We start from the raw sequence: 27,968 nt of genomic DNA, 5'->3' as shown, positions 1-27,968 counted from the left end.
GAGAGGACGCGGCGTTGCAACAACAGCGACGCTATGCGACCGCATTTCGACCGATAAAACAGAAAGGTGTGCTCCTCTCTCCCTCTCTGTACTGTTTCTATCACCTGAGTGGCTAAAACAAATGTTGTTTTTCTGCCAATTTGCCGAAATCTAAATTTCAAACAATTAAAAATTAACTCATTCACAGGCGCTGCCACACATAACGGTTCATGTTTGTTTTTACGACGACGCACACACACATACACCGACCAAAGAGGCAGCGGCAACAACAACAGAGGTCTTCGTTCGGTGAGTTAAGAGTTGTTTTTGTTTAACAGTTTTCCGTTCTTGACCTGTTTTTGTTGTTGTTTTGTTATTTTGTTGTTTTTTATGAGTGGGCCAATCGATCTGTTTAATGTATGCATTATAATTTATTTATTAGTCATAAGCGTAGTTTGTTATTGTACGTGTATGTGTGCACACCATTTCACATCATTAAACATGCACAGTGGAGGTTCTTTAATTAGAAACCAACCCCCACGATGGAAATTATTAAGAATGCGGAGAAAAAACCAGTTTGGTTCCTCTCAACGAGCATCCACTGTAGGCGCACTTACTTCAACGACTTTTGCACGTTTGATATTAAGTCATCGCCGTCCACGAAGGTCAAACTCAAGACTGTACGAAACAAAACAAAAACTATTTAAAAAAAACACACACACAACAAACTAATAACACCTCATCGGGATGCTCTATGTTTGGGTAAATGTTGTGGCCATTTTTTGGAGAGGGTTCGCTTCAAGGTTTACAGTGGTTGTGGTGCGTGATGAAACGGGTTGGAGATCGGAAACAAACAATAACTAAGTCTGTACATACAACAAAATGCATTAATACCTAATAAACTAGTGCACGTCTCTAATTCAAAAAGCTAACTCTGAACAAAATCATATAGGGGTATTTAAGAGCTCTGATACAATGAGATCTCATACAATATACATAAGCTCTTAAGAATATTTGCAAAAAATTGCAGATATCTTTGTAGGATAACTGAGAAACATAGGTTTCATTCAATGAAATTTCTTAATGTTAATGATTTCAATATGTTTAGAAAATATAAAAGAGCTGTATCAGAGTTGGTAGAATACCCCAAAATAAACACATAAATTACATAAAAACAAAATGAGCTAAGGAGGCGATTGATCGAAGACTGCTTGTCTTTTCTAGGATCCCCCGAAATATCAAAACCCGCACCAACAACCCACCAACGAAGCCGACGAACCACTGGCGATGCAATTGAAAGCGCCCAAGAGCAGAAATATGGCCAGTCTTAAAGATGAAGAGCAGGCGGCAACTACGAGCAACTCGACGCACAATCTCAACAACAACAACAATACGCACAACATAAACAATAACCACAGCAGCAGTAGCAGTAGCAACAACAATAAAAACAAAAACGACGATGATCCAAAGGTTAGGAAGGAGAATTTGGAGGCCAGGAAACAGGCTTTGGAGCAGCGTCTCAGCGAAAAGAGCTGGCTGCTGCAGCAAATCCAGAAACAGGAGACAGCCATCATCAATGGCAACTACGAGCACATGACAGTCAATGAGTTTTTTGTCCAATTAGCACAACAGTACAAACATGAACAGCAGCTTCAAGCTTTGGCCAGGGAAAACAGCTCAATTCTGAGGAGAAAACAAAGTACAACGAGTCGGGAAAGCCGCGAAAGCCAGATGACCAACAACAATAACAATCGACAGTCGGAAACGCTATCGAATCGAAGCTCAGAATATGACAATTACCAACCCTCCTCATCGGCGGGGGCGGGCGATATGCTGGTGATAGGCGTGGCCCAGCAGCAGGCGCAACAGCAACCGCCTCTGGTGAAGAGTGCCCTAAAGAAGCGACCCACTCCCACGCCAAGTCAAATGCAATATATGCGCCAGCAGCATCAGCAACAAGCTCATTTAGCGATGAACATGAACTACCAGAGATCACAGCCGGATGTCATATCCATGTACTCTGCAAATTCATCCAATGTGGCAACTTTAAGACAACCGCCACAAGCGGCTCCCCAACAGCAACCAATTATAGTGCAGTGTGATAAATACTACTTATCGCCCACACATCAAAATTACAATGAGGGCGGCTTTATCAAATCAAGTCAGAACATCAAGAAATATGTGTCCCCAATGCCATCGCCCAGTAATATCAGTTACGAGCAGCAGCAACAGCGTAATCCCTTACATCACCAGCGACAACTAGATGCGATATCCCTGGCACCCAGCTACGTTTCCGTGGACATGGAAGCTGCCCAGCATCAGCAGCAATATCGCTGGCGTTCTCAGTCACACATAGCACCACTAACACCTCCACAATTGGGTATAATTGAGGTGAAATCGCACTCCAGCGATATGCTGGCGGTGCCTATGCCACCCAGCCGCTTTCCGCCGCACGATGAGATCTCACTGTCATCCTCGTCCACGACCATTGAAAAGAAGCCCAAGCCCAAGCAGTGGCTGGAATCTTCGCTAGATGGGCCAGCTGTTATCAGGCACATGGATTCACAGCCGCACAGTCCAGCTGGGAGTAGTAATGGAAGTAGTAATCCCGGCGCAGCTGCCATGGTCTCGACTAAACCCCGCGCCAAGCTCTCCTCGCAGTCCATGTCGGTGGCGGGTCGTCACTATTCCATGTCCAACCAGCGGCCGACACCAAACTATCCCAGTGCCAGCTATGCGGTGAATACCAGTTCGAAAGCCCTGCTGAGTCAATCGACATCGTACCTCAATGCCATGGAGCAAACTTTGGGGATATCGGTGTCGTATCCGCTGGAACCTCTCGACATACCAGCACTGCGTAACCTACCACCTAAGCCAAGTCAAATGCAGCAGCCAACGCCGCCGCCCAGACCTCCACCTGCAAATCAGGCTCATACTCAGAACCAGAACCTAAGTCACAGTGGCAATGGCAGCACAAGCGGACTGGCTCATGGCAGTGCTGTACAAACGGCGCTGGTGTCACCGCCATTAACCGTGGCCGCAGCCAGTTTATCGCCGGATATTCGCATCGAGTCGCCCAAAAACATGACCGTTGTGCAGCAGGCCACTTTCCAGCCGTACAAGGAGGTGACGAAACCCTTTGAAATGTCCGATTTCTACAAATACTCCACCAAGTTTAAGCAAAAGGAGGGCGGAAATCCCAATTGACCTATAAGGTTATACGGAATTCGCATCCACTTTCACCTTTTAATGTGATTAACTAAACTAATTTTGTAGCACTGCGACAAAGCAAAACTACAAAGCAAAATCAGCTCGAATTATTGGACGCCTTTCGAATTTTAAGTTCGTTAGCCAAATTATTTAGGATCAATAACAATGCTCAAAAGATCTGCCAAACTGGAAACTGACGTATTGAAAGCAATTTATCGAACGACATTCAAATTTTGTATTGAATTTATAAAGTACAAAAAACACACGACAATATTATCCCCGAGGGGGACAGAAATTGCCTTACAACAGGATGCCTAGAAAATATGGAAATATTTATAGAGTTAAAAGCATTCATAAAAAAATAACTGACTAGCAATTGTTAATAAGTGTATAAAGGACTATATTTACACTAATCGAATGATATTTTTATGTGAATATACAGATTGGATACTGGTATATTCACCGAATTCTTTAAGACTAACTACCGACAAGCAATAACAAATAGATAAAATAAATATTTTATATTAAAATATACGTAAATTTGTTCTTATTCATTTCAGAGCATTCAAATGTTTCATTGAGTTTTTAATATTTTTATTATGTAGTCATTAAGATACTTTTACCATATCACTTCGGATATTTGGAACAATTGAAATACAAAGAAAGTTTTATGTTTCTCTAGCGTATAAATAAGTGTCACATTAGTGCCCATAAATATGTTCTTACTTCCTTAAATCATTCCTTATCGTATATCACGTAGTTTCTGAACCTCTGCTTAGAACTTATTTATAGCCGATAAAACTTGATTACTTTCCTCCCCTTTAACTCTCGGATTTCTCTTTGTTTCTCCTGCGATCTGGTAGTAATACAGTGAATTCTCTTTTCGACTCTCCCCACACTCTCCCCCCGACTGCAACAGATTTTGTTTACGATTGATTATTTTTAAACAATCTCGTGTTGTGCTTCACTGAGCATTACAGTATACTGCAGTGGGGAGAAAAAGAGCGGGTTTATCCCACGATATCCAAAAAATATAAAGACTCTTCGCAATGGATTTTGTTCTCAGTTGCATCGCGCTCGCTATTACGTGCAACTGTTTCAGATCGGTTGCACCATTGGTTTATTTTGTTTTTAGGTTTCAGATTTAACGGTTTTTTTCTCCCTCGCGGAGCACTGAAAATCACATAATGATAAATTAAGAGTTCACGGTTTATGTAGCTAGTTTCCCCCATTGTGTTGTCTTCGTGTAGAACTTTTAAATTCTCGAAAAATTTCAAATTTTACGTAAAGTGTCCAACATAACCTACAAAATTATTCGGTTCGTTGCATTCGTCTGTGTTTGTAAGCAAATCAACCCGAAAAAGTTCAGAAATATTGTGTCATCAAAATCACAACGTAAACATCAACAAGAAAATGGATCGCATTCGGGCCACATCTAGAACGCCTATAGATATAGCCAACTGACAGGCGCAAGTGTCAACAAAGGCGGCCAAAAAACAGGGAATAGGCCATAAATTATTTGGTTCAAGTGCAGTCACCATGAATCTGTACACTCTATACGATTGGGTAAGCCAAACAAGCACGGGAATCCATTAAAGTATTAACCCATTTGGGACCCAAACATCTATAATTTTCGCTCTTGCATTAAGAATAAAATCCCCAAAATGTGGGTTGAATGCGCCTTGTTATGTGTGTTGATATGTTTTCAATTCAATGCGATCCACAAACAGAACTTGTTGTTTTTTAAGTGTGTTTACAAACGAAAACGAAATTGAATGCGCCTTTGAACTTTCGATTAGAAGACCACAAGGCCCTTCAGCATTCTGTAAACAATCTACAGTGAAAAACGCTTATCGGATTTTAAATTGAAATAAATATTATTTTTATAATAATTTTCATAAGCATAACAATTTATATCAGTAAAAAGCATATTAGAGTACACCTTTCTAGTGAATATTGTAATTTTCAACGTACTTATCCGATTTTAATTTCAATTTTAAAAGATGAATAAATGGTTCGTCAATTTTAATTGTATTGTAAAAAAATGTGTTGCAACAATAACCGATTCGCTTTTAAAATGTGTTGACGAAAAATGTTTCTGCAACTTGTTGCTGAACAAGCCTCATAATGTTCCGCTATATGAAAATTATCTTGGGAATATGCATAGAAAAACTATCAAATAATTCAAATGAGCTTTAAAATGAGGAAAAGGAATTTTATTTATAAACTTATTTATTTATATACAAATTTTAATAAAATATACATTTGCATTTACATTTTTTTTCAACCTAAATTCAATTAATATTAATAATTATAAAACAATAATTATGATTTAGTAATTATAAAATATTACTACAATATAACACTTTTTTAATAATGTCGAACATACTGATTCTAAATACATGTACACCTGCTTCAGCATTTATCGCTATCTCGAATAGTATGCAATAATTCTAAATGCTTTTAAAACTACTCTTTAGCATATATCACCATCTTGCAAACAAATTTATGTTCCACACACACATTTTGTTTATAAATAAAAAATGGGAGCGAACATTCGGTGCACGGAACCGCGTGGAACCGCGTTGCAAATTTCCGTGGCACTCGCTCTCAATCGCTTGGGCTCTCCGCGGCTGCTCTTTTCCAACGCTTTTCTTTTGATTTTCCTCGGATTGAGTGACTGATTTCAATTGAATGTCTCTGCGGGCGTTTTATTTATAAAAGAACTTGCACTGCAGGCGGTCGCGTCGCTCGTTTTTCGGTTTTCCGCACATTTATAGCTCTATAAAGAAAGATAAGAGTGCAGTGCCAGTGACTGTGAGCCTATAAAATTGTTTAAAAAATCTACGAAACATTTGCATATACGCGTAACTTTGCACAATGTAACCCATAATAGCCACTGTCGATATATGGACTTTTCAAGTGATTGTAAATTGCATTTAATTGATAACTTCATTGCTGAATTGAATCGAATGAGAGGCGAGCAGCGAAATGGGGAAATTGCATGTGAGTTCAGCCATTGTGCGCAATGTGATCTTTAACATCTCCCAGTGACATTTGCATCACTCGCCAACCAAAGTGTGTTAATATCATTCGAAACCGCCTGATAATGAACCACATTAGTGCTCTTTTGTGCATTGTAGTGACATAGGAAAATTGTATAGTATTTAGTCTATTTTCTATAAATTTAGACTCAAAATGTTTGTAAGGAAAGGTGCAATACGATGTTTTAAGATGTTTTTAAATATTATTTATTAAAACTATAATTGTGAAGAGTAATGCTGTATAAGGTTTGTTTTGTAAGGGAAAAGAAATAATGTAATCTATACAAATGTGTGTGTACGATAAAAACTGTGAATATATCAAATGTACATATATTTATATAAAATATGAAGGTGTTAAATGTAAAAGTGTTCAAGAATTCATATAAAATATGGATGGTCTTTAAAGTGAAGTAACCTTTTTTCATAACAACGCAAAAGAAAATCCCTTCTCCGAACCAAACTTATTCTTGTCCGACATATTTCACTGTCAATTTTTCGCGAGGCAAAGCTATTAATTTAATCATTTTCGCCAATATGCGTGCCATTATTGAGGGTTTATCGACAATATCTGGTGGAAAATCAAAGGAAAGGCGTCAGCGCCATTAACTGAGACGTTGGGCTAGGTCCTCCGCCCCCTTTTCGCGTTCTGAAGGGGAGTGGCATTGTTGTTATTAGTCGCCGAAGTGCAAAAACCTCAGACGATCCACCTGAAATGTGTGTCACACCCAAACAACGGCCCACAAAAGAGGTCCAAACTATAGCAACAAATTAAGGAGTTTGCACGGAATGGGAAAGACTTTCGTTTTCGTTTTTCACGCACACTCGAAGAAAATCCGTTGTCATGGTTATGGGTGCAAACTTGTTATCCCGATATCCTTATCGCGGGCCTGGTACTTCCTGAATGGGTTGTCGTTGTCCTAGTCTTTGTCCTGACAAGTTCAAGGACGTTCAAGCCACCATGTGGCCGGGAATTGGATAACTTTTGCACAAATACTTTCCGCAAATGTTCTATAAACTTGTCAAGCGTTACGGCCTGACCCACATGGCGTATGTGTAATATGGAAAATATCTTTCTCAGATGTTCGATTACAGTACGGACTTGAATTGTATGCAAATTACACTTTGCATAAATTAATAGCTATAATTTTTATAAAATAAAAGTAATCAAAAAATAAAGAATAAAAAATAGTATTAAGTTATACAATTACAAATATACAAGTTTCTGGCAACAGTAAATATATTTTCTTAGGAAATAAAATATTAATAATCTAAATAACATTTCTTTCAATAAGTTAGCATATAAACGAACATCTACTGTATAATCTTCGATCTACGATAAGTTCAAAAAGGTTTATTATTCAGCCGTCGAATGCATCGCCTTGGCACATGTCTATATATGAGAAGGAATGCAAGCGATCTAATTAGATCTCCAGCTGTGAGAAATGTAATTGGAAAATGCCTTAATATTTCCCCACTCGATTTGGGAACGGATGCATGTGTGGCACACGTTTCGAACACCTTCAGACATATAGATCACTCAAGTGGACAGAGACGTCTTTCATAATTAATGTGGGCAAGTCCAAAAATAATTAATCCGAACACATGCAACTCCTCCGCGAAGGGAACGGGAAGTTTATTACTAAACATAAAGATGCCTCGAATGCTTCTAATTATAATTTAAATGGGAAACCAACAACCGACACAGCTGCAATCCATCAAAGAATGGTTGTGGGCAGCAGTAGCATATTCAATTCTCCAAAAGATAGCCAACCGATCCACACTTGAGATGCAGGTCAATTTGAAATTGGATGTTGCCCGATCATTGCCCACATTTCCAATCGCATTTGTTTACGCAATAAAGTCGCTTTTTAACACCTTTCGCCACCAAGTTTAGTGGGCCGCCAAGACGGCGAACCTCGAAAAGAATCCTCACAATGCGCCTTTAGACGTTGACAACTGGGTGACATCATTAAATCGAATCAAAATCTAGAAAATAAATTTATGGCGGCAGCCGACGCGTGTTGCCTTATAACTCAAGTGGCACGGCCTGGTGGCACAACAAGTGGGGCAACGAAAAATGAAAACCTGCTCTTGTTTTCATTTCATTTGTTGTTCAAGCAAATCCGAATGTTCTAATGTTTTTGGGGCAGTAAAGTATCAGCAGCCGTGTGTCTAACACAAATGGTATCAATTCTTAGGCAATAACTTAGTTTTGTAGAAAACTTTTGACCATAATGTATTTGTGTTCCCATAAATCTATTTGTGATATTACCTTATGGTAATAAACTATACAGAAACTATTGCCTTTTGCCATTAAAACATTTCATTAAATATCTCTTAGGAAATAAAGTTTTAAACTTAAGATTCGCATGAATATTATGCTGACATTTTTACTTTGATTTTAAACCATGATTCATAGGAAAGACTTTATTATTTTGATTTGCTTATAACGAACTCAGTGTATATATATTATTATTTTTATTTGTTTATTTGCTTATTACAAATTTATAATATTTATGTGATAAGCATAAATTTCATTTGCTTTTTAAGCAAACTATAAAGCGAAATGGTGTTATTCCTACGCTTTCAAGTGTTATTCATCAAAGAAATACTTTGGCAATATATTTCGGGGAAACATAAATGCAATGGCCATTAATATTGCTTTATTTACGTTACAGATCACATCGCTGCTCCGGCCGCCCAGTGCCAGTGTAAGCTATAAGGCGATCGAAGCGGCGTCTCTCGAAGAATTGCCAGCAACATCCGTGGCAACATCCGTGGCAACAGCAACATCCACAGCTGCAACATCACGCGCCACTGGAGCGGCAGCAACTTGTGTGGAAGTTGAGTTCGTGCCCACGCTAAATATCATATTTGAGAAGCCGACTGCGTCGAGTGAGCAACAGTCCGCCGAGAAATCGGAACATGTGGCCAGTGGTGTGTCCGATAAGGAAGCAGCAGATGATTGCGACTCCGATTCGAATGATTCCACGCGCACGTACATAATCTCGCGGAGCAGTTGGACGGGTGTAACATCGAGTAGCACCCCATATGCGGTTACATCCACAGATACCGCCGAACTACTCAGGCGCCAGAACAATCTCAGTCTCACGGAGGACGATCAGTCGGTGTCGTCGTTCAGCATTGAGCAGCCCACCAGTTCCATGACCATTGACATGGCCGATCAGCGGACAACCACGACGACCACAACAACGACGACGGCAACAACGCCGAGCAGGTCCGATGTTGTGGCCACAACAGCAACGACCACAACCACAACGAGCAGTAGTATTGAGGAGGAGATCGAAGAAGCCATCGAGATCAGTGAGGTAGAGGAGCAGCTGAATACTCCACTGGAATCTCTATCGGAGGCGGCTGCCTATGCCCGGCCAAGGGATGAGCAATCAAGTGCCAAAAGTGTGACTAGCAATCCGGCAGAGGATGAGGATGCCGATGAGTTTCGCATCGATGATGCCCAGCTATCTGGTGGTCAGTTGGCTCAGCACTTCCTGGTCGATGAGGATGACAGCGAGGAGGGTACGGATCTTCCGGCTGGCTCCAAAGTGGATATTAGTCTCTCCTCTAACGATGAAGACTTTGATATTAGTTTGCCACTGGAGCAGAGGAAACCGGTGCATTCCCTGCACGAGGATGAGGAGACTGTAGATCATAGTCTAAGTAACCAAAGCACTACGGATGATGTATCCGAGTTGGTTGAGGAACCAGTCCAGGAGACAGAAGACAAAACCGAAGACAGTGCAGCCATTAGTGCCAGTGCTCCACAGGAAACTCAGGTGGACGAAAGCCAAATAACCGAAGAGCAGGATCACTCAATGGAGGAAATTGTGGCCACAAATGAATCGGTGGAGGTCACTTACGAGGCTGAGGAAACACTCAATACTTCGCAGAAACAAGATTTAGTCACCGATTTGGATGAAGAGCCAGAGGAGCAGGTGCAGGTGGACATCAGACCCACTTCTACTTCTACTTTGCAGGCATTGAAGCTTCCTGCGCTGCAACAACCTCAGATTTTAGAACGAAAATCTGCTACAGCATTGACCACATTGCGTCTGCAAGCAGATGTGATGGAGCCCTTAGAGTTAACCATTCTAGAAATGGAGGAGAATGAAGATGAAGACGATGACGATGATGAGGAGAGTTCCCTGCAACTAATGAAGCTGCGATTGATGGCCATGAATCAGCAAATGATTGTGGACAATGCACCCAAACTTTCGCCCACGGAAGCGGAGCAAACACAAGTAACCAGCAGCGGCAGCAATGTAGAGCTCAAGCAAATGGAGCGAGTGCCTCTCAACGAGTTCTCCAAGGATGTCCTGGAGGATATCACCGAGGAAAGCGAGAGACTGCTCTCCATGAGCACAACTATCGAAGAGGAGCAGGATCCGCCTTCGCTCTCCTTGGACGAGTCTAAAACTCTGCAGCAGCCAGAAGCACATAAAGCTGGAGGCAGCAGTTCCAGTCTGGTGAGTCTAAATATGCTGAAGCAACTGGAGGCCAAAGTACAGGAACTGCACACCCAACTGGAGACCAAGGACAACTGTTTGGCTTCGCTGAATCTGCAACTTGAGACAGCAAGAAGAGAATCCAGTGCGGGCCCAGCTTCGGCAAGGGATTCCAGTTCGCTAATGACCAATTCGACAGAGTATCGCACTCTTCAGGATGAACTAGGCGGCCCCGTAAGTGAAACTATATTTATAAATTTGAACATAAACTAAACATAATTATTTGCCCCACAGACATTGGACATTTATGTGGAGATGTCACGCAGAGATGAGTTGATTGCGAAGCTAACCGATTCACTGCAGCAATCGCTGAATGTGCGTGACAAGCTGCAGGCGGACTCAGATCGTCTGGGCGGCGAAGTCCAGAACTTGCGTAGGCAACTGCAAGAGACGATCGAGGCAGTGAAGCGTTCGAGTGCCGTATGGCCAGATCAAGAATGCAATCCCGGTCAGCGTATCTCGGAGATCTCCATGGACTTGATCAGCGAAAGCGATGACGATCTGGATCGTCATTTTCTTACGGACAACGAAGAGCGCGGATCTCGTAGCTCCAAGGAAAGGCAGCTACCTCAGTTCCAAACCAACGAGGAATCGGGACTGCAGGCCTCAAATCCAGATTGGACACCGGCATTTAGCAAGCAAATCGAGCAGTTCCACACATATCTGTTGCCCACCGAGCAGCGCATCTTCCAGATGGTGCAGCGCAAGTTCGACGACTACTTGAACCAGCAGATTGCCTTGTGTCGTGATCTTGGCGCCCAGGAGCTAAAGATTGCCCGCGATCAGTGGGAGAGTGAGAAGCTGACCAGCGAACAGAGCCAGCAGGCAGCTCATGCCAAGCAAATGGAGGACCTGCGCAAGTACTTTGAGCACAAGTGCGCCGATCTGGAGAAGCAATTCTCGGACGATGTCTTCTCGCACAAGTCACAGCATCAGGCGGGGGACAGTTCATCCGAGTGCTCTGAGGCCGATCAGTTGCCCGAGGAAGCCGCCGCCGCCGTGTCCTCCAAGGAACCTTCTCCCCGCAAACGGAAGCGAGCTGAGCTGCTTTTGAGTCCCAGTCACAGGCAAATGACTCCTTGTGGCTTGGATTCACTGGGAGAAAATACTGCACAAACTGAAAAAGACGTGAGTGAACTCTTGTATTAATTAAGAATTGCCTATTATAATGTGCGCAATTATATTTTTTAGAATACTGTGGATATGGCCGACCTAAAGATCTTCTACCAAACCCACATTAAGGAGCTAAAGCGCGCGCATGAGGATCAGGTGCGCAAGTTGAGCGATCGGATCAAGTTCTATGAGCGCCGGCAGGGTGATGATGACTATAAGGTAGGCACTCAACTTTTCGAATCCCAGATCACAGTGTACATCTAAGCTTGTTTTCACTAACTGTGCTAACTGCATGTCCATTCTTGTTTTTCTCTCCGAATTTTATAACCCAATAAAACGAACTAAACCAATTGTAACTACCTGCAATCAACTGCCAACCCAAATGCAAAAACTAACCCAGCCTGCAACCGAATCACCCCAACGTACCTGCCCGGATCAGGAATCCGCAGAGGGAGTCGCGAATACCTCACTGATCATCATCGATGAGGATGAGTTGAACTTCAACAACGAGTCGCAGGTGATCCAGCGCATCATCGAGGAGTACGAGAGGAGATTGCAGGAGCAATTGGCTCTGGCGCGGCAGGACATCGCCACCGAGTTGGAGCAGCAGATTCAGGTGAGGGAACAGGCAGGCATGTGGCATGCAACTCAACTTAACTCATCTCAATGCACGTTTTTGTTATTCAAAATTGGTTCATAAATCATATTCCTCGGTGTTTGTTACATAAAATTAATTCATTAATCGTTTAAAATGATTTATCCAAAGATTATAAAAAGAGATTTTAGAATCATAAGCAGCTTAATTAATGATCAAGGCGATCGTTGTGTGCATGATTCACGCCACTGATTGGTCTAATCTTAAGTGTCTCCCTTGCAAAAATCTCTTCCCGAGCATAAATTATTTTTAAACACTGCACGCAGCTCACATGAAAACGAAAAAACGTGCGAAATTTGTCAAGCAGCCAAAAAACTGAAATGAAAGCAAGAGGAAAACAACGAGAGGTCTAAAGAAAGAGCAACATGAAAATCATGCTGCCACAAACGTGTGCCAAAAGAACTTTCAACTCACTTCGAATTATGTAGCATTAAATCAGTGTGCACTTTGGTACCTGGGATGCCTCTATTTATACGCAGCAGTCAATGATCTCCTCGTGTCGTTGACAGATGCCTCAATCCTTTCCAGCGGGCGCCTCAATCCTCGCTGCCACACCAAATATGGTGGCCACGTGTCAGCAAATGCTGGGGATAAATAGAGAAGACCTCCCTTTAGTTGGAGCTTCGCGGGACACAAGTTGTTGTTCTTTTGTGCGACACCAAAATAAGTCAATCGAAGGTCAAAGACTGCTGGAGATGCCTTTGTGTGTACAGTAGATACTGGTTAAAGGTCATGTTGATAGGGAGAATATGTTTTGGAAAGATGTATTAGATATATTTGAGAATATGGGGAATTTTTAAGGGATATATGTTATATTCTATGGGATTAGTTTGGTAAATAATAAAAATATCATCGAGAATGGGAATAAAAATGATATATCGCAGATATTTAATGAATTTAAATAATAATCTTACATCAAAATCTCTTTGATTTGGATTATGCATTGTTAAAATGATTTAGCATTGAAGTCAAAACTCCGCTTTTTGAAATCTAGAAACAACATCGTATTTTCCACTAATAATATATGTATGCACAAAGATCTTTAACTTACATATATCTAATATATGTTTACGCACTATTCAAATACTATAAGAACGCATCGTTCTGGCACAAAACCCTACCACTGTTCACCAAAAATTTCCCGCCCCACTTATGCTGTCAGAAAATAGTCTTTTATATGTATCATATGGGGGCTATCTGGCGATCGGTCTGTTTGCCAACAGCAAATTTCGCAGACATTCTGTGGGCAATATGACAATGCAAAGATACAAAGATACAAATATATCTAAAAGCGGCCAAAGAGCGCGCCAAATAGCCGCTGATAGACATGTGCTCGTCCTGTTGTCGTTGTCACAGCATAATACTTTATATACTTCACACCTATCTAATGAAGTCATGAACTGGAGCTCATAAAGTCCAAGCAGGAAGTGAGGCTCAGCTGGGGATTAATGAAAGGGGAAAAAGTGGAGCAGTAACACCCCCACAAGAGTGGAAAGACAGAGTAGATACTGCCCATATAACTTTTCAAAATTAACGCTCATAAATTTGAATTAATTCCAACACGCACTAGCAAAAAGAGAGAAAGCAAGCAGTGAACTGCTTGACGCGTTCTCTCACGATCTCAGGCGCTCTCTCCGCCGATTTTCATTATAATGCGCTGCCTGCTTTGGGTGGCGTTCAGTCTTTTCCGTTACTTCAATGCGTGCGTACGTCTAAGTATAACGGATAATTCATTCATCTAAATAAAATACAAATACAAACGGTTTGTGAGAGCGGAGGAGAATTCTAGCTATAGATTCTGATTCTACACATCTTCGCGATCTTCAAGTGGTTTTCGTGAAAAGCTTAATATGCAAATCATTGCCGAAAAGCGGAAAATAATTGTGCAAACAAAGAACTAATGTACGTGGTTTTATTGTGCCCATTAATTGGCGTTTTTTTGTGAGTGTGTTGATTTAAATCTAACGGTTTTTGTGTGCTAAAATACTTGAAAACCAAAGAGGAAAACTGCGCATCTGAAAAAGGAAACTACAGATCTAAAGAAGGAAACTACAGCTCTCCAGAAGGAAATTTAAAAGTAAGCAAAGCAAATTGACTAAACAAACTGCATTTGTTGAGAGTCCATCACTCAAAAGTCATCCAAAAAACACAGACTAAATAAACAAACAGTCTGCACTTTGTCAAAGATGTGTCTTTCTCCCAAATTACTTGAAGAGTCGTTGCCCTTTCTGCCCAAAAATAAAGGAAATTAAAACCGAAGAATTCCCATTTCCAGTCGCAATCGGTCCACGAGGAGTTTATTTTTGTTCCAGGCGCGAAGTTTTCGGTTTCTCTGGGAATCTTCATTTGGGTTATATTTAGTCAACTTCCCGGGGCTCCAGAGCTATAAAGAAAGGCTTTCAGATCGTTTCGCTAAACTTGAAACAATCAATAGTTAAATAATACTCTAATATCTCAACTTCTAAAACAGGAAGTTAATGTAACAAAAATTCAGCTTTCAAATTGGCAAAGCTATGTGGCAAAGATGGTGTATTGGTATAGGGTATTGAACATTAAGATTCATGTAAAATCAGCCAACTGGCTGGACTAAGTGAATTTTAATTGAAAAGTCGCGGTACCTGGTCCGCCCCCAAAAATTAAGCAATCAAGGAAACCAATTAGGGCAGTCCTATATAAAGTAGCTCCCAAATCGGACTGTATCAATCCGAACTGGGACTTGGGCAATGGACTACGATCGAATTCGACCGGTGCGCTACTTGACGGGTATACTGAAGTGGTGGCGACTCTGGCCAAGGAAGGAATCGGTATCCAGGCCGAACTGGACCAACTGGCAGGGATATGCGTTGCACGTGCCATTCACCTGGTTGTTTGTGGTGCTGCTGTGGGTGGAGGCCATCAGAAGCAGGGACATACAGCATACCGCGGATGTCCTTTTGATCTGCCTAACCACAACTGCGTTGGGCGGTAAAATGATCAACAACTGGAAGTACGCCCATGTGGCCCAATGCATTCTGACCGAATGGAGCACGTGTGATCTCTTCGAGCTGAGAAGCCAACAGGAAGTGGATATGTGGCGATTCGAGCATCGACGTTTCAGCCGGGTTTTCATGTTCTATTGCCTGTGCAGTGCTGGCGTAATTCCATTCATTGTGATTCAGCCGTTGTTCGATATCCCCAATCAATTGCCCTTCTGGATGTGGACACCATTCGACTGGCGGCAGCCGGCGCTCTTTTGGTATCCATTCATCTACCAGGCCATAACCATTCCGGTTACCTGTATGTGCAACATCACCATGGACGCCGTTAACTGGTACATGATGCTGCATCTGTCCCTGTGCCTGCGAATGCTGGGCCAGCGATTGGGTAAGCTTCAGCATGATGACAGGGATCTGAGGGAGACGTTCCTGGAGCTGGTCCAACTGCACCGCAGACTCAAGCAACAGGCCTTGGGCATTGAGTGCTTTATTTCGAAGAGCACGTTCACCCAAATCCTGGTCAGCTCCCTAATCATTTGCTTCACTATTTACAGCATGCAGATGGTAAGCGTCTGCAGTTTAGGCTTTCCAATCGGCTATAACTCTGTTAACCCCTGTTTAGAGTCCCGTCCTGCAGGACTTGCCAGGTTTTGCAGCCATGATGAACTACTTATTGGCCATGATCATGCAAATCATGCTGCCCACCATATATGGCAACGCGGTCATCGATTCTGCAAATATGCTGACCGATTCCATGTACAATTCCGACTGGCCGGATATGAATTCCCGAATGCGTCGCCTAGTTTTGATGTTTATGGTGTACTTAAATCGACCAGTGTCCTTAAAAGCCGGTGGCTTTTTCCATATTGGTTTACCTTTGTTCACTAAGGTGGTATTGTCTTCCTGAAAACTCTATCTATAAGATATCTCTATTTCAGACCATGAATCAAGCATACAGCTTGCTGGCCTTACTGCTCAACATGAACCAATAGAGACGAAGTTGTGTCCTATAAAATACTCTGCATTCTATTTTGGATTAGCCCAAAGTTTTCGCAGCTCGTTTGGAGATTTATTGCCGCGCGTCTTGTTATGCAAAGTTCTAAAAATATATTGTAGCATTGCACGAAATACACGTTTTCCTATATATACTGTATGTTGAGTGCACATGAAATGTAGAAATGCAAGTGACGAAAATAAATTCGAATTTGGACGTGCTCAAAAATTTGCGGGAAAAGCTTTAGCTCTGGTACTACTTATTACCAAATAAACAAAGGGGATCGAAAAACACACTTCAGTGCCTTGTAATAATATAAACATAATTTCTTTGAATTATGTTTATGTTTAAAACTTAGAAACAATAATTTTATAGCTTATGTAAAGAGTTTAAATATTAAAAAAACTCGGTTTTGAAGTCATTGAAATTTTTAAAAAATATTATAACTTAAAAGTTCAAGGCCAGATTGCATTTTAACTCACGTATCCACTTCAATCATGTTTATATAATTCTTTAGCCCATCGTTATGTTTGGCTACGTAAAAGTCTCAAGTAAATAATGAAAATGATTGAAAACAAAGAAAATTCACAATCTGCTGGGATCACGACCCTCTAGTGGGGAATGGAGCGGCAAATGGGAGATAAGACAACTTAGTGATGATAATTCATTGAATTACTTTCGAATCATCAACTCTTAGCTATATTTAATTGTATTTAATGCGATTTCATGTTTAAATCAAGAGCGAGGGTGTGTAGTTCACTCCAAAAATAAGCACCAACTCCATGCACTCTTTCTTTTCTACGTTTTGGATGGGGAAAATTTTTATTAAGATTTATGTATCTGGCTCGGTTTCCGTTTGTGCCACCCTCAAGGGACTCGACACACTCGACTTGGGATGAGCCAGAATGAAGATCAAACATGTGAAAAAAAAGACACACACACAGATCACTTCCCATCTATATCATGTAAATATTTTGAGTTGAAACCATAAATATTTATGCTCTGGTGAAAGGCGGAAAAAGTTTGATCTAAAAGCTTGAACTGTCCGCATTTTCCCATGCAATATGCAGCCGAATGTTGCAACAGCTTTTCACACATTTTCACATCCATAAACAAAAGTTTTTAATCCATGTAAACAATTTGCATTTCCAGAGTTTATTGTCGGAGAACACCGTGGACGATCAGCATTGGCCCAAGGAGCTGATCTTGCTGCGCGAGAAGTTTACGGCCAAGAGTCAACTGGAGATCACTCAGCTGAACATTAAACATGCCGAAGAGGTGAGTAACAGATGCATACATGCAGTTCACATACAACTTGATCCCTAATATGTGTCGTTTTTTGTAGATGTCGCGGGTGAAATTAGAATTTGAAAAGCAGCTGAATCGGAAGAACAAGCGCCATCTGACCTTCGATGCAGCCCGTGACCTGGAGCAGGTGATCTGCGAACGGGATGGATTGCGGGAGCTGTCCAAGAGTTTCCGCAACGTACTCTGCCGGCTGGCCAAGTGTGTGGCCAACTGTGAGGAGGATTTGAATGCCACACTCTCCGAGGAGGTGCAACGCCTGCTCTTCCACAGTCGCAGTCAAGATGGGGCTGATGATCTGGAGGTTACGCTCAGTGGCTCCCTGAATAACACGAAGCAAATGCTCCGTGTGCCGGATGTGCACAGTCTGCTGGAAGTTGTGGAGGATCCCAGTCTGGTGCAGTTCATCGACAGCAAGAGCAACGAAGAGCCCAGCGAGGACTTCGATTTGAATGATTGCCTGGAGCGTCTGAAGTCGGAAGCTTCCTACCTGCTGCATTTGTCAGAGGATTTGCACAAGCAGCGGGCACATGATGAGTCGTCGGAGCACTTGGACGAACCGGAAAAACAGGAGCATGAGCTCTGCTGCGAGGCGGAAGATGGTCTGAAGACCACAGCTGCGGTGCATCAACAAGTACTGTCCAAATTCCTGCGCACAAATTCCTTGAACGATCAGCAAATGGGCGTGGCCCATCAGAGGAAGAACAGCAATCCCGAGGCGGGAAAATCACACTCCTCCCTACCACCAGATCTTCAAGAGCATGCGGGAAATGCCTCAGAGCTGACCTTCCAGCTTGTGCAGCTGAAGAATCGCTTGATTAAATCGGAGGCGGATCGTCAGAACTTGCAACAGCAACTGAGTCACACTATTGATCGCAATGCGGAGCTGGGACAGGAGCTGCAAGCTCTAAGGGATCAGCTGTCCCAGCTGAACTCCCTCAACCACACCGATTACAATGAGGGCTATGGCTTGGGAACGATGAAGAGCTTGCAGGAGCAGGGATTGGATCAATCATCGGCCAGTTTCCTTGCCCTCCAAGAGCGAGCGCGTCACTTGCTTTCATCCTCTCCGGTCAAGGAGCAACCCTCGAGAGATCTGGGCAATTCCACCGTCACCTTGCTGCAGATGATCGAGGACTTTTGCCGCGAGGGCGACAAGGTGGTGGAGTGCAGCAAAAAGGACCGCGAGGATCTGCAGTCTCAGGTGAGTTCAGAAACGGTCTTCCCACAGATCATCTTCCCCTTTTGAGTTTTCCCCCCAAACTTTTTACTTTGAGTGCTAAACGCATGATCCAAAAATAAACTCGAGTAGTCCGTAAGCCAGGTTACTTATATGAACTTACCACCCTTTCGATGCCCTCTCCTTTGACCTATAACCACACACACACAAACACAGATCGATACCGCTGACAAGCAGCTGAAGGATACCAGGCGATTCCTGGAGGATCAGGCCGCCGAACGCGAACAGGAACGCGATGAGTTCCAGCGCGAAATCGAGCGGCTAAAGGCTCAGTTGCGCGACAAAGAGAAGGAGCACAGCTCCTATGCCAATGCCTCCGAGGAGGTGAGTCCAGTCCACGGTTCCTATCTATGATCTCTCGGATCTTGATCTTGATTTTAATCTTGATTTTGGGCTTGGTTTGACTTTCGTTTGCGTTCTTGCCTGGGTTCACAAAGTCCTTTCCTCTGTCCTTTCATTTGTTTTACTCTTTATTTCTATCTATCTTTTGGATTATGATTTCATAGCTTAAGTTTTGGTTGTAAGTTTGGTTATAGACATATAATTATTTAAGTTGTCCCAGCATGTGGCCTTCCCTTTTTAATTAACTGACACAATTCCGCACATTTTCGAAAATATTAACACATAATTGCTTCAAAGGCACTGTGTTTTCTGGAAGCCATTGAAGTCATCGTTTCCGACAAGAGTTTACCAAATCGCATGGGGCACCTGTTCGGCCATAATTCAGTTGTAAATCCCATGGGGGCAATTCAATGGAGTCAAGGGCAGCCTCCGATTCGTGTGTATATATGCCTGAGCTTTTGTGAGCATCTGCCGACATATTTATAGACCCCAAGATATGGGCACTTAAGTGCGAGTGAGTCGGAGCCTTTCAATCAGTTTCCATTTAGCCAAGCTACCTCAAGTTTAAGATCTCTGGGGGGTTGAGAATACTTTCAATGTCGCTCTGATATATGCACTTCGTTGCAAAATAATCAATGAGGTGTTACAACAAAGTTGTTGATGCTTGGATTTAAATTTAATTTTTTTGTTCTTATGAAAGTTTTTGAGTTTTAAAGTTTGCAAATGGTTTTCAATGGTTTCCTGATTAAATTACCTTACTAATTGACACTATATTTAAGGAAGGGTATATTTATGTACACTTTTATGTTTTATTTAACTGAAGGGTTATTCTTTGTTATGTTTCGACATATATTACATTAACTGCAATTACCATAAGTGTTCTGCGTGCTAATCAACATTGTATATTGAAAACTATATTAAAGTGATTAACGTATTTGGAATTCTTTGCATGCACCCAATAAATCAAACCGCAACTAAAATTACAATATAATGCACCTGTACCCCTTTGCCACTGCGTGCACTCTAAAAAAAATAGTTGAAGTTAGCGAAGCGAAAGCATGTAAGTTGGTCACTAACATGGAAACCCGCACCCGCACACTTTTCATCTCATTGGTCCATTAATAATTCTATTTCTTACAACATTACTAACGTACTTTCTATTTTTATACAGTACGCACAACTGGAGAGTCAGTTCAGGGAGGTAAATCAGCAGTTGAGCGAGTCGAATGCCAAGCGGGATAAGTTCGAGGTGGAACTGAAGGCTTCAATTGACAAGATCTTCGTGCTGCGGGAGATCATCTCGGAGCTGGAGACCCAAGTCCAAACGAAGGCACTCAATGAACAAGTTCTGGCCGAGAAGGCCAAGCAACTGGAGGAATATGTGAACTTGCAGATGCGGGACAACGATGTCCTGCAGCAGGAGGTGCACAGCCTGAAGACGGACATCGGCGAGGGCTATCAGTCCCGTATCCGATTGCTGGAGGAGAAGCTGCAACAGAGTAGACCAACGGCAGAACAAGGTGTGGTCTTGAGTCAGGTGGCGGAAAAGTTAAGGGACATTGAAACCACGCTGGATCAGAAGACCAAGGTTCTGGAATCTCTGCACAACTCCAACGCAGCCTCCAATTCGGCCAGCTTGAGTGTCACCGAAGATGTGTCCATTCATGGAAGCAAGGAGCCCACGGCAGTGGGTTCACCCTCGCATCCATCGCTCACCGTGGAAGGTGTCCAACGCGTCACTGAAAAGCTGGACCGGCACACTCGCGTCGAGGAGGCGGCCATCAAGCGGATTCGAGACCTGGAGATGCAGGTTCATCAAATGCGCGCCGCTTGCGTGGTAAGTTCATAAATTTCTATTATGTATGTATTTATTTATCTAAGAATTATCTTGAAAGTGGATATTGTCTTTAATTGATCAAGTTAGAATGTGTTTGTTAGTCTTTAAAAACTAAGTAATATGTTGATATGTTTACCCTTAAACAACTTCAATATTTAAAGTAATTGAATCCAATATATTCTTTTACTTTCGAGTCACGGTAATTACGAATTTAAACGGCCCGTTTGAACCGGTATGGTTTGAGCGCCGGCTAAACCGCTTATCATCCACTTCACCAACCTCGCTATATTCGAACTCAAACGGCTATGTTTGTGTCTTTGATAAATCGTTAATTTCAAATGCAACGTATATTTAGATGCTTTCTCTCTTGATTTTTTCCTCTCCCGCAACTGAGCATCAAAAAGAATTTTCTTGTGATAGACCCTCTTAGTTTTCTTGATCGGCAGCATCACTCAGTTGCCTTCAGAATGGCACTCTGAACAGTTCAAACGGGAGAAATGCTCGCATCTATATAGACAATTTTGAATCGCAAACTAAATATTCGCCACATATATATACAATTTATATATAATTTTCATTAAGAATAAATCTAATATTTTGGATGCAGGCTGCGGAAGTTTCGAAAATGTTTCTGGGTCCGAAGATCCCGCTGCGAGTGAGTTTTTCAAATGGAGCTTTTAATATCCGATCAAGGTTTCTCAGTGCGACAATTGGTGTGCGGCTGCGAATGTTTATTTATTTTGATGAATTCCGCCAAAGGCAATCATACAAAATATAAATATATAATTTAATTTAAGTTCATTTGTTGTGCCCTCGGTTGCCGTAATGTTTTCTTCACGCCAGTGTGCAATTGTACTGCCTGAGATAAGTGATTTATGGCAAAATATTTTTTTTGGGAATTTGGCACACGCTGTCACCGAAATATATCACTCCCTGTTCCCAAAAATGCCCGGTTTGTTCCACTTCAAAAATAGATTTCATATCTTGTGGCCATCCCAAATTCACGCCTCATTATTTATGCCACTTGAAAATCGAATGTAAAACAAATCATTTGGCGCCCCTGGCACCTGCCACATTCCATCCATCACTCCCTAAGTGTTGCACCTTATTGTCACTGGGGGAGTTCGATTCAAAGAAAAGAGAGAAAAACAGGAGCCCAGCTTGTTTACAATATGCATTCTCGCACTGCAGCCCAATTGGAGCACTAATATGCGGTAATGCCTCCATAAATTTATTTATGCTGTGGCACGCATCCCGCTGAGTTGTTTGGAGAAAGGGGAGGCTGCACGATTGGAAAGGGGTTGCAGATTGCTGGGGAAGCTGCATCCATGCCCGTATGAATATAAATGGATCAAACCGAGTAAACAACAGCAAAGAGATGCCAGCACTAAAGCGAAGATACCGAGAACAGTGGCGGAACTTGTATATATGCATCTCAAAGTGCTTTCTTATCGACGCTCAATTTGAATGAAAATATTTACCTTATGAATGAATCTACAAAATTCTCTGCTTTTAGTTAAAATTTAATATTTTAAGCGCACATGTTTCTCCAAAGAAAACTTGAGAGTTCCATTCCATATCCAGCAAGATATATTTATAGCTAAGATAAGAACATGACACAATTAGTCATGTCAGTTCCTCATTCGAGTTGTATACAAAAAACTCTCTTCAATTGTTTTAATATTCATGCATTAGTACCACAGTGCGGAGAGATACGATAAATACATCTACTTTAATTGAAGTTGGAAAGGGTTAAATGCAGATGAAGCCAACGGTCAAATGGTCGGCCATTGACTCACCCACGAGCACCAGAGTCTACAAACTGACAGCCAGATACAACCACTTGACTGAGTAGAATCCCACTAATAAGGAAGAAATATGAAGATATGAACACACATCAAAACGTAGAATAGCTAGAATGTATTAAAATATATATATTTTCAATACCTTTAGGTTAAATTGATCTAATCTTTCTTTATAGGAGCTCCAGCATGAGCGGGACTCGCTGCAGGGTCGCATGGATGAGCAGACCCAGCGTATTTCTACACTCCAAAATCGCCTGGAGGAGCAACGCCAGCGGGCGGAGCAACTTCATCGTGCTGGCACATCCGACCTGAATACCCGAGTCCATGAACTCCAGGGTGAAGTGCAGAACCTGAGCGAGCAACTGGCGGCGCGGGACAAGCAGATGGCCACCCTGCGACAGCAACTGGAGCGCAGCAAGGAGGAGATAATGCGTCTGGAGGCGGGAGTCGCGGTGCGCACACAACCAGATCGCAGTCTGGTAGACAAACTGCAGGCTGAAGTGCAGCAAAAGGCAGCAGAAATCGGGAAGCTGAAGGATAAGATACGCACAGAGATGATCAACCGCCTGGCTATTCCGGATCTCATGGAGACTATGCTTGCGGACAAGAACGACGAGATCGATCACCTGCGCGATCAACTGGAGGCCAAGGAGAAGGAACTGCAGGCAGCTCATCAGGATGGCAGCCTGATTTCATCCCCGGCAGGAGCAGGAGCTGGAAAACAGGAGGGAAGTGGTGGTGGCAAGTTGAGTGGCCGAACCCTAAGCGATATCGGATCGATTACCGAGTTCCCCGAGCCGGATGTGGAGCGTCGGGCAGCCATGCGAAGTATGAACGCTCCCTTGCAGATGAGCGAAGGTGCGGGCGGCTTCCTGCACCAGACAATGGTAAGTGTCTGCCACTTTATGAGGCTTTAAGGATCTAGAAGTATATATCTCTTATGCACATTTAATCCTCATTTCATTCTATTATTTTGTTTCAGGAAACTTCTAAGGAAGCCGTGGCCAACTTAACACACAAGCGCACCGATGACCTAAGTGGCTTTATCGTCCCCTACCCGGTCAACACCTTCGAGCACCCGCACTACTTCCAGGCTATGGGAGTCACTGCCCAGAGCACCGAAGGTCTAACGCCTGGTCTGGTGCCGAGGCAGATCAACTTCTCCAACCTAACGGAGGATTCCAAGCTAAAGACGCCCAGTATGCTGATGCACACACCGGTTATGCCCAAGCCAACAACTCCTCCAGAGATTCATCAACTGCGTGTGAAGCTATCCGATTTGCAAAGCGATAAGCAGCGACAGCAGAGTGAATTGGAGAACAAGTTACACGATTTGCAAAAGGAACTGGAGCAGGAGAAGGAGAAACTGAGTCGTCAAGCGCAAAGTCTGCGGAGCTACGAGGAGAGTGAAGTAAAGTACAGGCTTCGCATAGAGACCCTGGAGTCCAAGGTGCTGGAGACCGCTGCCCAGGCGGCTTCTGATCGAGAAAATCTCCGCAAGGAACTGAATTGTGTTAGTGCGGCCCATGAACAATGCGAAGATGCAGCTGCTGCTCGCAAACGGGAGTTGGAGAAACTCAATAGTGAGGTCAAGATTAAGGCCGATCAGCTGCAAGCTGCTCTACGACGTTGTGGAGATCTGGAGCTGCAGGTTCTAACACTAGAACGCGATTTGGAGCGCTTGAAGAACAGTGAAAATAGTTCGAAGCAGTATTCGGTGGACGAGATTGCCCAGCAGGTGGAAAAGGAATTGAACTACTCTGCCCAGCTGGACTCGAACATCCTCAAAGCCATTGAAAGCGAAGAGGAGAACAATCTGGACAAGAAGCTGCAGAAAGGCGTCCAAACGGAGGAGGAGACTTTGCCAGGAACTGGCAATGGCACCGACGACGAGAACTTCACCGGCGAGCGGGAACTGCTAAATCAGTTGGAAGCCCTTCGTGCTCAATTGGCCGTGGAGCGTGAGCAATGCGATGCCATAAGCAAGGAGCTTCTGGGAGAGAAACAGCACTCGCAGGACATTCAAGAGCAGGATGTGATTATCATAGAAGCCATGCGGAAACGACTGGAGACTGCGCTTGATGCCGAGGACGAGCTGCACAAGCAGCTGGATCAGGAACGGGAACGCTGTGAGCGCCTTCAAACGCAGCTGACATCCCTGCAGCGAGCGGAAAGTAGAAGAAACAGTTCCCTGCTACTGAAATCACCGGGCGACTCGCCCAGGAAATCTCCACGAGCTGATTTCGAGTCCGAACTCGGAGATCGTCTGCGCAGTGAGATTAAACTGCTGGTGGCTCAGAACGAGAGGGAACGGGAGAGATCTGCGGATGCGCAACGAAGCAGTGAGCGAGAACGCCAGCGGTATGAAAACGAGCTTCAGGAGCGGGTGGCTTACTGTGAGCGCCTGAAACAGGAAATGGAGAAGCTATCCCGAGACAAGGAGTCCGCGGAAACAGAGCTTGAACACTTCAATGAACGTTTAACTCTGCAAGCAAGTGAGATCGAAAGTTTGGAGGCCAGATTAGTCACACTCCAGGAGGCGGAAACGCGAAGAGCCAACACACGCACCCGTCAGCATCAAGAGAACGTGAAACTCCAGGCCGAGATCCATGAACTCAAGTCCAAACTGTTGGCGGCCGAAGCAGCAAGGGATTGCCTAGAGCAAAAAGTCACTCAACTGCGTTTCGATGTGAGTCGCTCTGGTCAGAGGGAGGCCAAACTAGCTGAGGCATTAGCCCAGGCCAATGATCGCTTGGCTCACAGTACCGATGACAATGTGCCGGCGCAATTCCTGCAGAAGATGAAGGAGATCAACGCCCTGCTGGCGGAGAACACTGCGGAGAACCGGCAAATGGCCGAGACGGTCCAGTTCTTGGTGGGCGAGCGTATTGCTCTGCAGAAGAAATGCGAAGAGTTGGGTGGCGCTGGTAACACCAACGTCACCGAGCTGGAGGAGCGCTGCCGCCAGTTGATCGGTCGCTACTTACGAGTGGAGTCTCATCGCAAGGCGCTGGTCTACCAGAAGAGGTACTTGAAGCTCACTTTGGAGGGCTACCAGGCCAGTGAGCAGTTGGCTCTGCAGAATCTAAGAGGAGGTGCTCCGCAGCCTCCACAGCGAAACATCAAAAAGAAGTTTAAGTGAGTTTGTGTTTAATTTTAAAGGGTTAAAACATGTTTATTAATATTTTTATTATTCTCTTTTTAGGACGGTAGCCCTGGCGATCATTGCCATCCAGCGAATCAAGTACATTGGACGCATTTGGCACACGGGAAAGCGGATTGTGAGCAAGTCAGTCTTCACAATAACTCAGCAGAGGTGAGTTTTGCAAAGGTTAATTTGAAATCAATTGCTGTACATAGAAGCCTTGCCATAATCCTCATTTTCTCGTCCCTCTAAGCTCTAAGATGCCCATAGTAACCGTCAATATGAAAGTTAAACTAAAAAAAGGCGATTGAGCCAAGAACTAGCGTCTACAAGGTCTGGGTTCTCATACGAATGCACCTGATATATAGTATCTTTGGTCACTAAAGTAGATTTAATTAATTTATTAATAATCAAGGTGCCTCACCCACAATTAGCAACATTTAACTTTCTTTTTTAAATCCCAAAACTTGTACTCTTGCATATTGTTTAGCTGCTACAAAGTATAACATCGATAAGGAATAACAATAATAGCCTTTAATTTATAGTGCAGTAGAGTGCAATCAGGAATCACTGAATTATTCAAATTGTAGTTTTACTAACTATGCAATTTTGCCTAAAACTCACTTCGAAATTGATTGAAATCACCCATTCACTTAAAATCATTTTCTTTATGACTGAAGACTAATGTGGTACATCTTTTTAGAAGTCCTGGACTGAACCTCAATGTGGCGCCTCCCCAATCGCCACTGCCTGGGCCCAACTCGAATCCACCCACCAATAACAACAACCTCATGGGCCGCCTTAGCTATGCGCCCCTCTCACCGCCGATGGTTAACTTCAGCACCGTGCAGCCCATAATGCTGCCTTCGGATTTCACCCTCCAGGCGCCAACAACTTCGTTGCAAAGCACCATCGCCAACAACAATAGTGAAAACAATCTGCCATCACTGGCAAGATTGGACTGGCCCACGATGCAAAAGCCAAAAAGAGCGCATGCGCGGCATCATTAAGTCCGGAAAAGCACACAGTTCCGTTGAGGTGAACTCAACGGAAGGCCATAACTTTAAGTGAAGCCATATCGAAGACACTCTGCAAGCATGAAAGCATCAAGGATGTAGGACAAGCGATCCATTTTAGAGTTAATCACCTGTACCATTTCCCCCATTATTAGATCTTAAGCTGTTGTAACCTATTTTAAGCGTGCGCGCAAACACACCAAACTTAGAAATGTATTCGTCTGTAAGTGTTACTTGTATTTACCGCCCAAATGTAGCCATAAGCATAAACCTATCCGTGTCCCAGTATTTTGATTGGTTCGACTGACTATTGGCTAACAATTCCCAGAGTCACTTATGTTTAGTTTTATCTTATTTGGTTTCTGACTGTATAAGTTTCCTGCTAAGTTGAGTAAACAAATTTATTTTACATTGGAAAAGCTTTGTTTATTATTTCACTTTATATAAATCGAATGTTTTCTGTACATATAGGGAAAGTGCCTTAAGGGTGAGAATTCACTGGACAATTAAGAATTAAATTCATTGCATTATTCAAATAAAAGTTACTATCTTGAAGAGGTATAAATTGCATTACTTCTATCTAACTATGCACTAGGTAAAATGAAATGAGCTTTATTTAAGTCAAGATAAAAGATAGGTGAGTATAACAAGGCGTTTGATAAACACAACAATAAAATTATAGTGAGGAAGTCAGCAAGCAAAGGAAATTCGCGTTTACAAAAGTTAAATTATACCTCACTTAGTCAAAGAAATCGCAATAACAAGCTTAAAATCCACTGCGTATA

General features: G+C 42.9%; 3 protein-coding genes across 15 annotated transcripts; all 3 read left to right on the top strand.

The window, feature by feature from the left end:
• The first annotated feature begins 47 nt into the window (after nucleotides 1-47).
• Nucleotides 48-27,744, top strand: LOC6534167 (pericentrin). Of its 12 annotated transcripts, XM_039374389.1 has the most exons (15): nucleotides 48-66; nucleotides 188-288; nucleotides 8,912-10,930; nucleotides 10,991-11,884; nucleotides 11,948-12,088; nucleotides 12,270-12,485; nucleotides 17,646-17,771; nucleotides 17,839-19,002; nucleotides 19,195-19,362; nucleotides 20,417-20,440; nucleotides 20,552-21,217; nucleotides 23,199-23,909; nucleotides 24,005-26,160; nucleotides 26,228-26,338; nucleotides 26,871-27,744. In XM_039374389.1, the coding sequence occupies exons 3-15, from the start codon at nucleotides 9,398-9,400 to the stop codon at nucleotides 27,175-27,177; spliced, it is 8,217 nt and encodes a 2,738-aa protein (XP_039230323.1). In that variant the 5' UTR covers nucleotides 48-66; nucleotides 188-288; nucleotides 8,912-9,397; the 3' UTR covers nucleotides 27,178-27,744. The 12 variants fall into 12 exon arrangements, with proteins under 12 accessions (XP_039230323.1, XP_039230320.1, XP_039230319.1 ...); XM_039374386.2 differs by lacking the exons at nucleotides 48-66; nucleotides 188-288 and adding an exon at nucleotides 4,288-4,755 and having other exon boundaries at nucleotides 26,874-27,744; XM_039374385.2 differs by lacking the exons at nucleotides 48-66; nucleotides 188-288 and adding an exon at nucleotides 4,289-4,755.
• LOC6534168 (myb-like protein I) lies at nucleotides 192-3,770 on the top strand. The gene is made up of 2 exons (XM_002094816.4): nucleotides 192-288; nucleotides 1,204-3,770. The coding sequence occupies exon 2, from the start codon at nucleotides 1,267-1,269 to the stop codon at nucleotides 3,184-3,186; it is 1,920 nt and encodes a 639-aa protein (XP_002094852.2). The 5' UTR covers nucleotides 192-288; nucleotides 1,204-1,266; the 3' UTR covers nucleotides 3,187-3,770.
• On the top strand, nucleotides 14,615-16,839 carry LOC26535678 (putative odorant receptor 71a). 2 transcript variants are annotated; one of them, XM_015195002.2, is made up of 3 exons: nucleotides 14,615-16,063; nucleotides 16,122-16,388; nucleotides 16,438-16,839. In XM_015195002.2, exons 1-3 carry the CDS (start codon nucleotides 15,248-15,250, stop codon nucleotides 16,489-16,491), a joined length of 1,137 nt encoding a protein of 378 aa, XP_015050488.1. In that variant the 5' UTR covers nucleotides 14,615-15,247; the 3' UTR covers nucleotides 16,492-16,839. The 2 variants fall into 2 exon arrangements, with proteins under 2 accessions (XP_015050488.1, XP_039230328.1); XM_039374394.1 differs by having other exon boundaries at nucleotides 14,615-16,388.
• Nucleotides 27,745-27,968: the final 224 nt, after the last annotated feature.

This window comes from Drosophila yakuba, chromosome 3L (assembly GCF_016746365.2).
Source record: "Drosophila yakuba strain Tai18E2 chromosome 3L, Prin_Dyak_Tai18E2_2.1, whole genome shotgun sequence".
NCBI lineage: Eukaryota > Metazoa > Arthropoda > Insecta > Diptera > Drosophilidae > Drosophila > Drosophila yakuba.
This window is presented reverse-complemented; position numbering and strand designations above follow the sequence as displayed.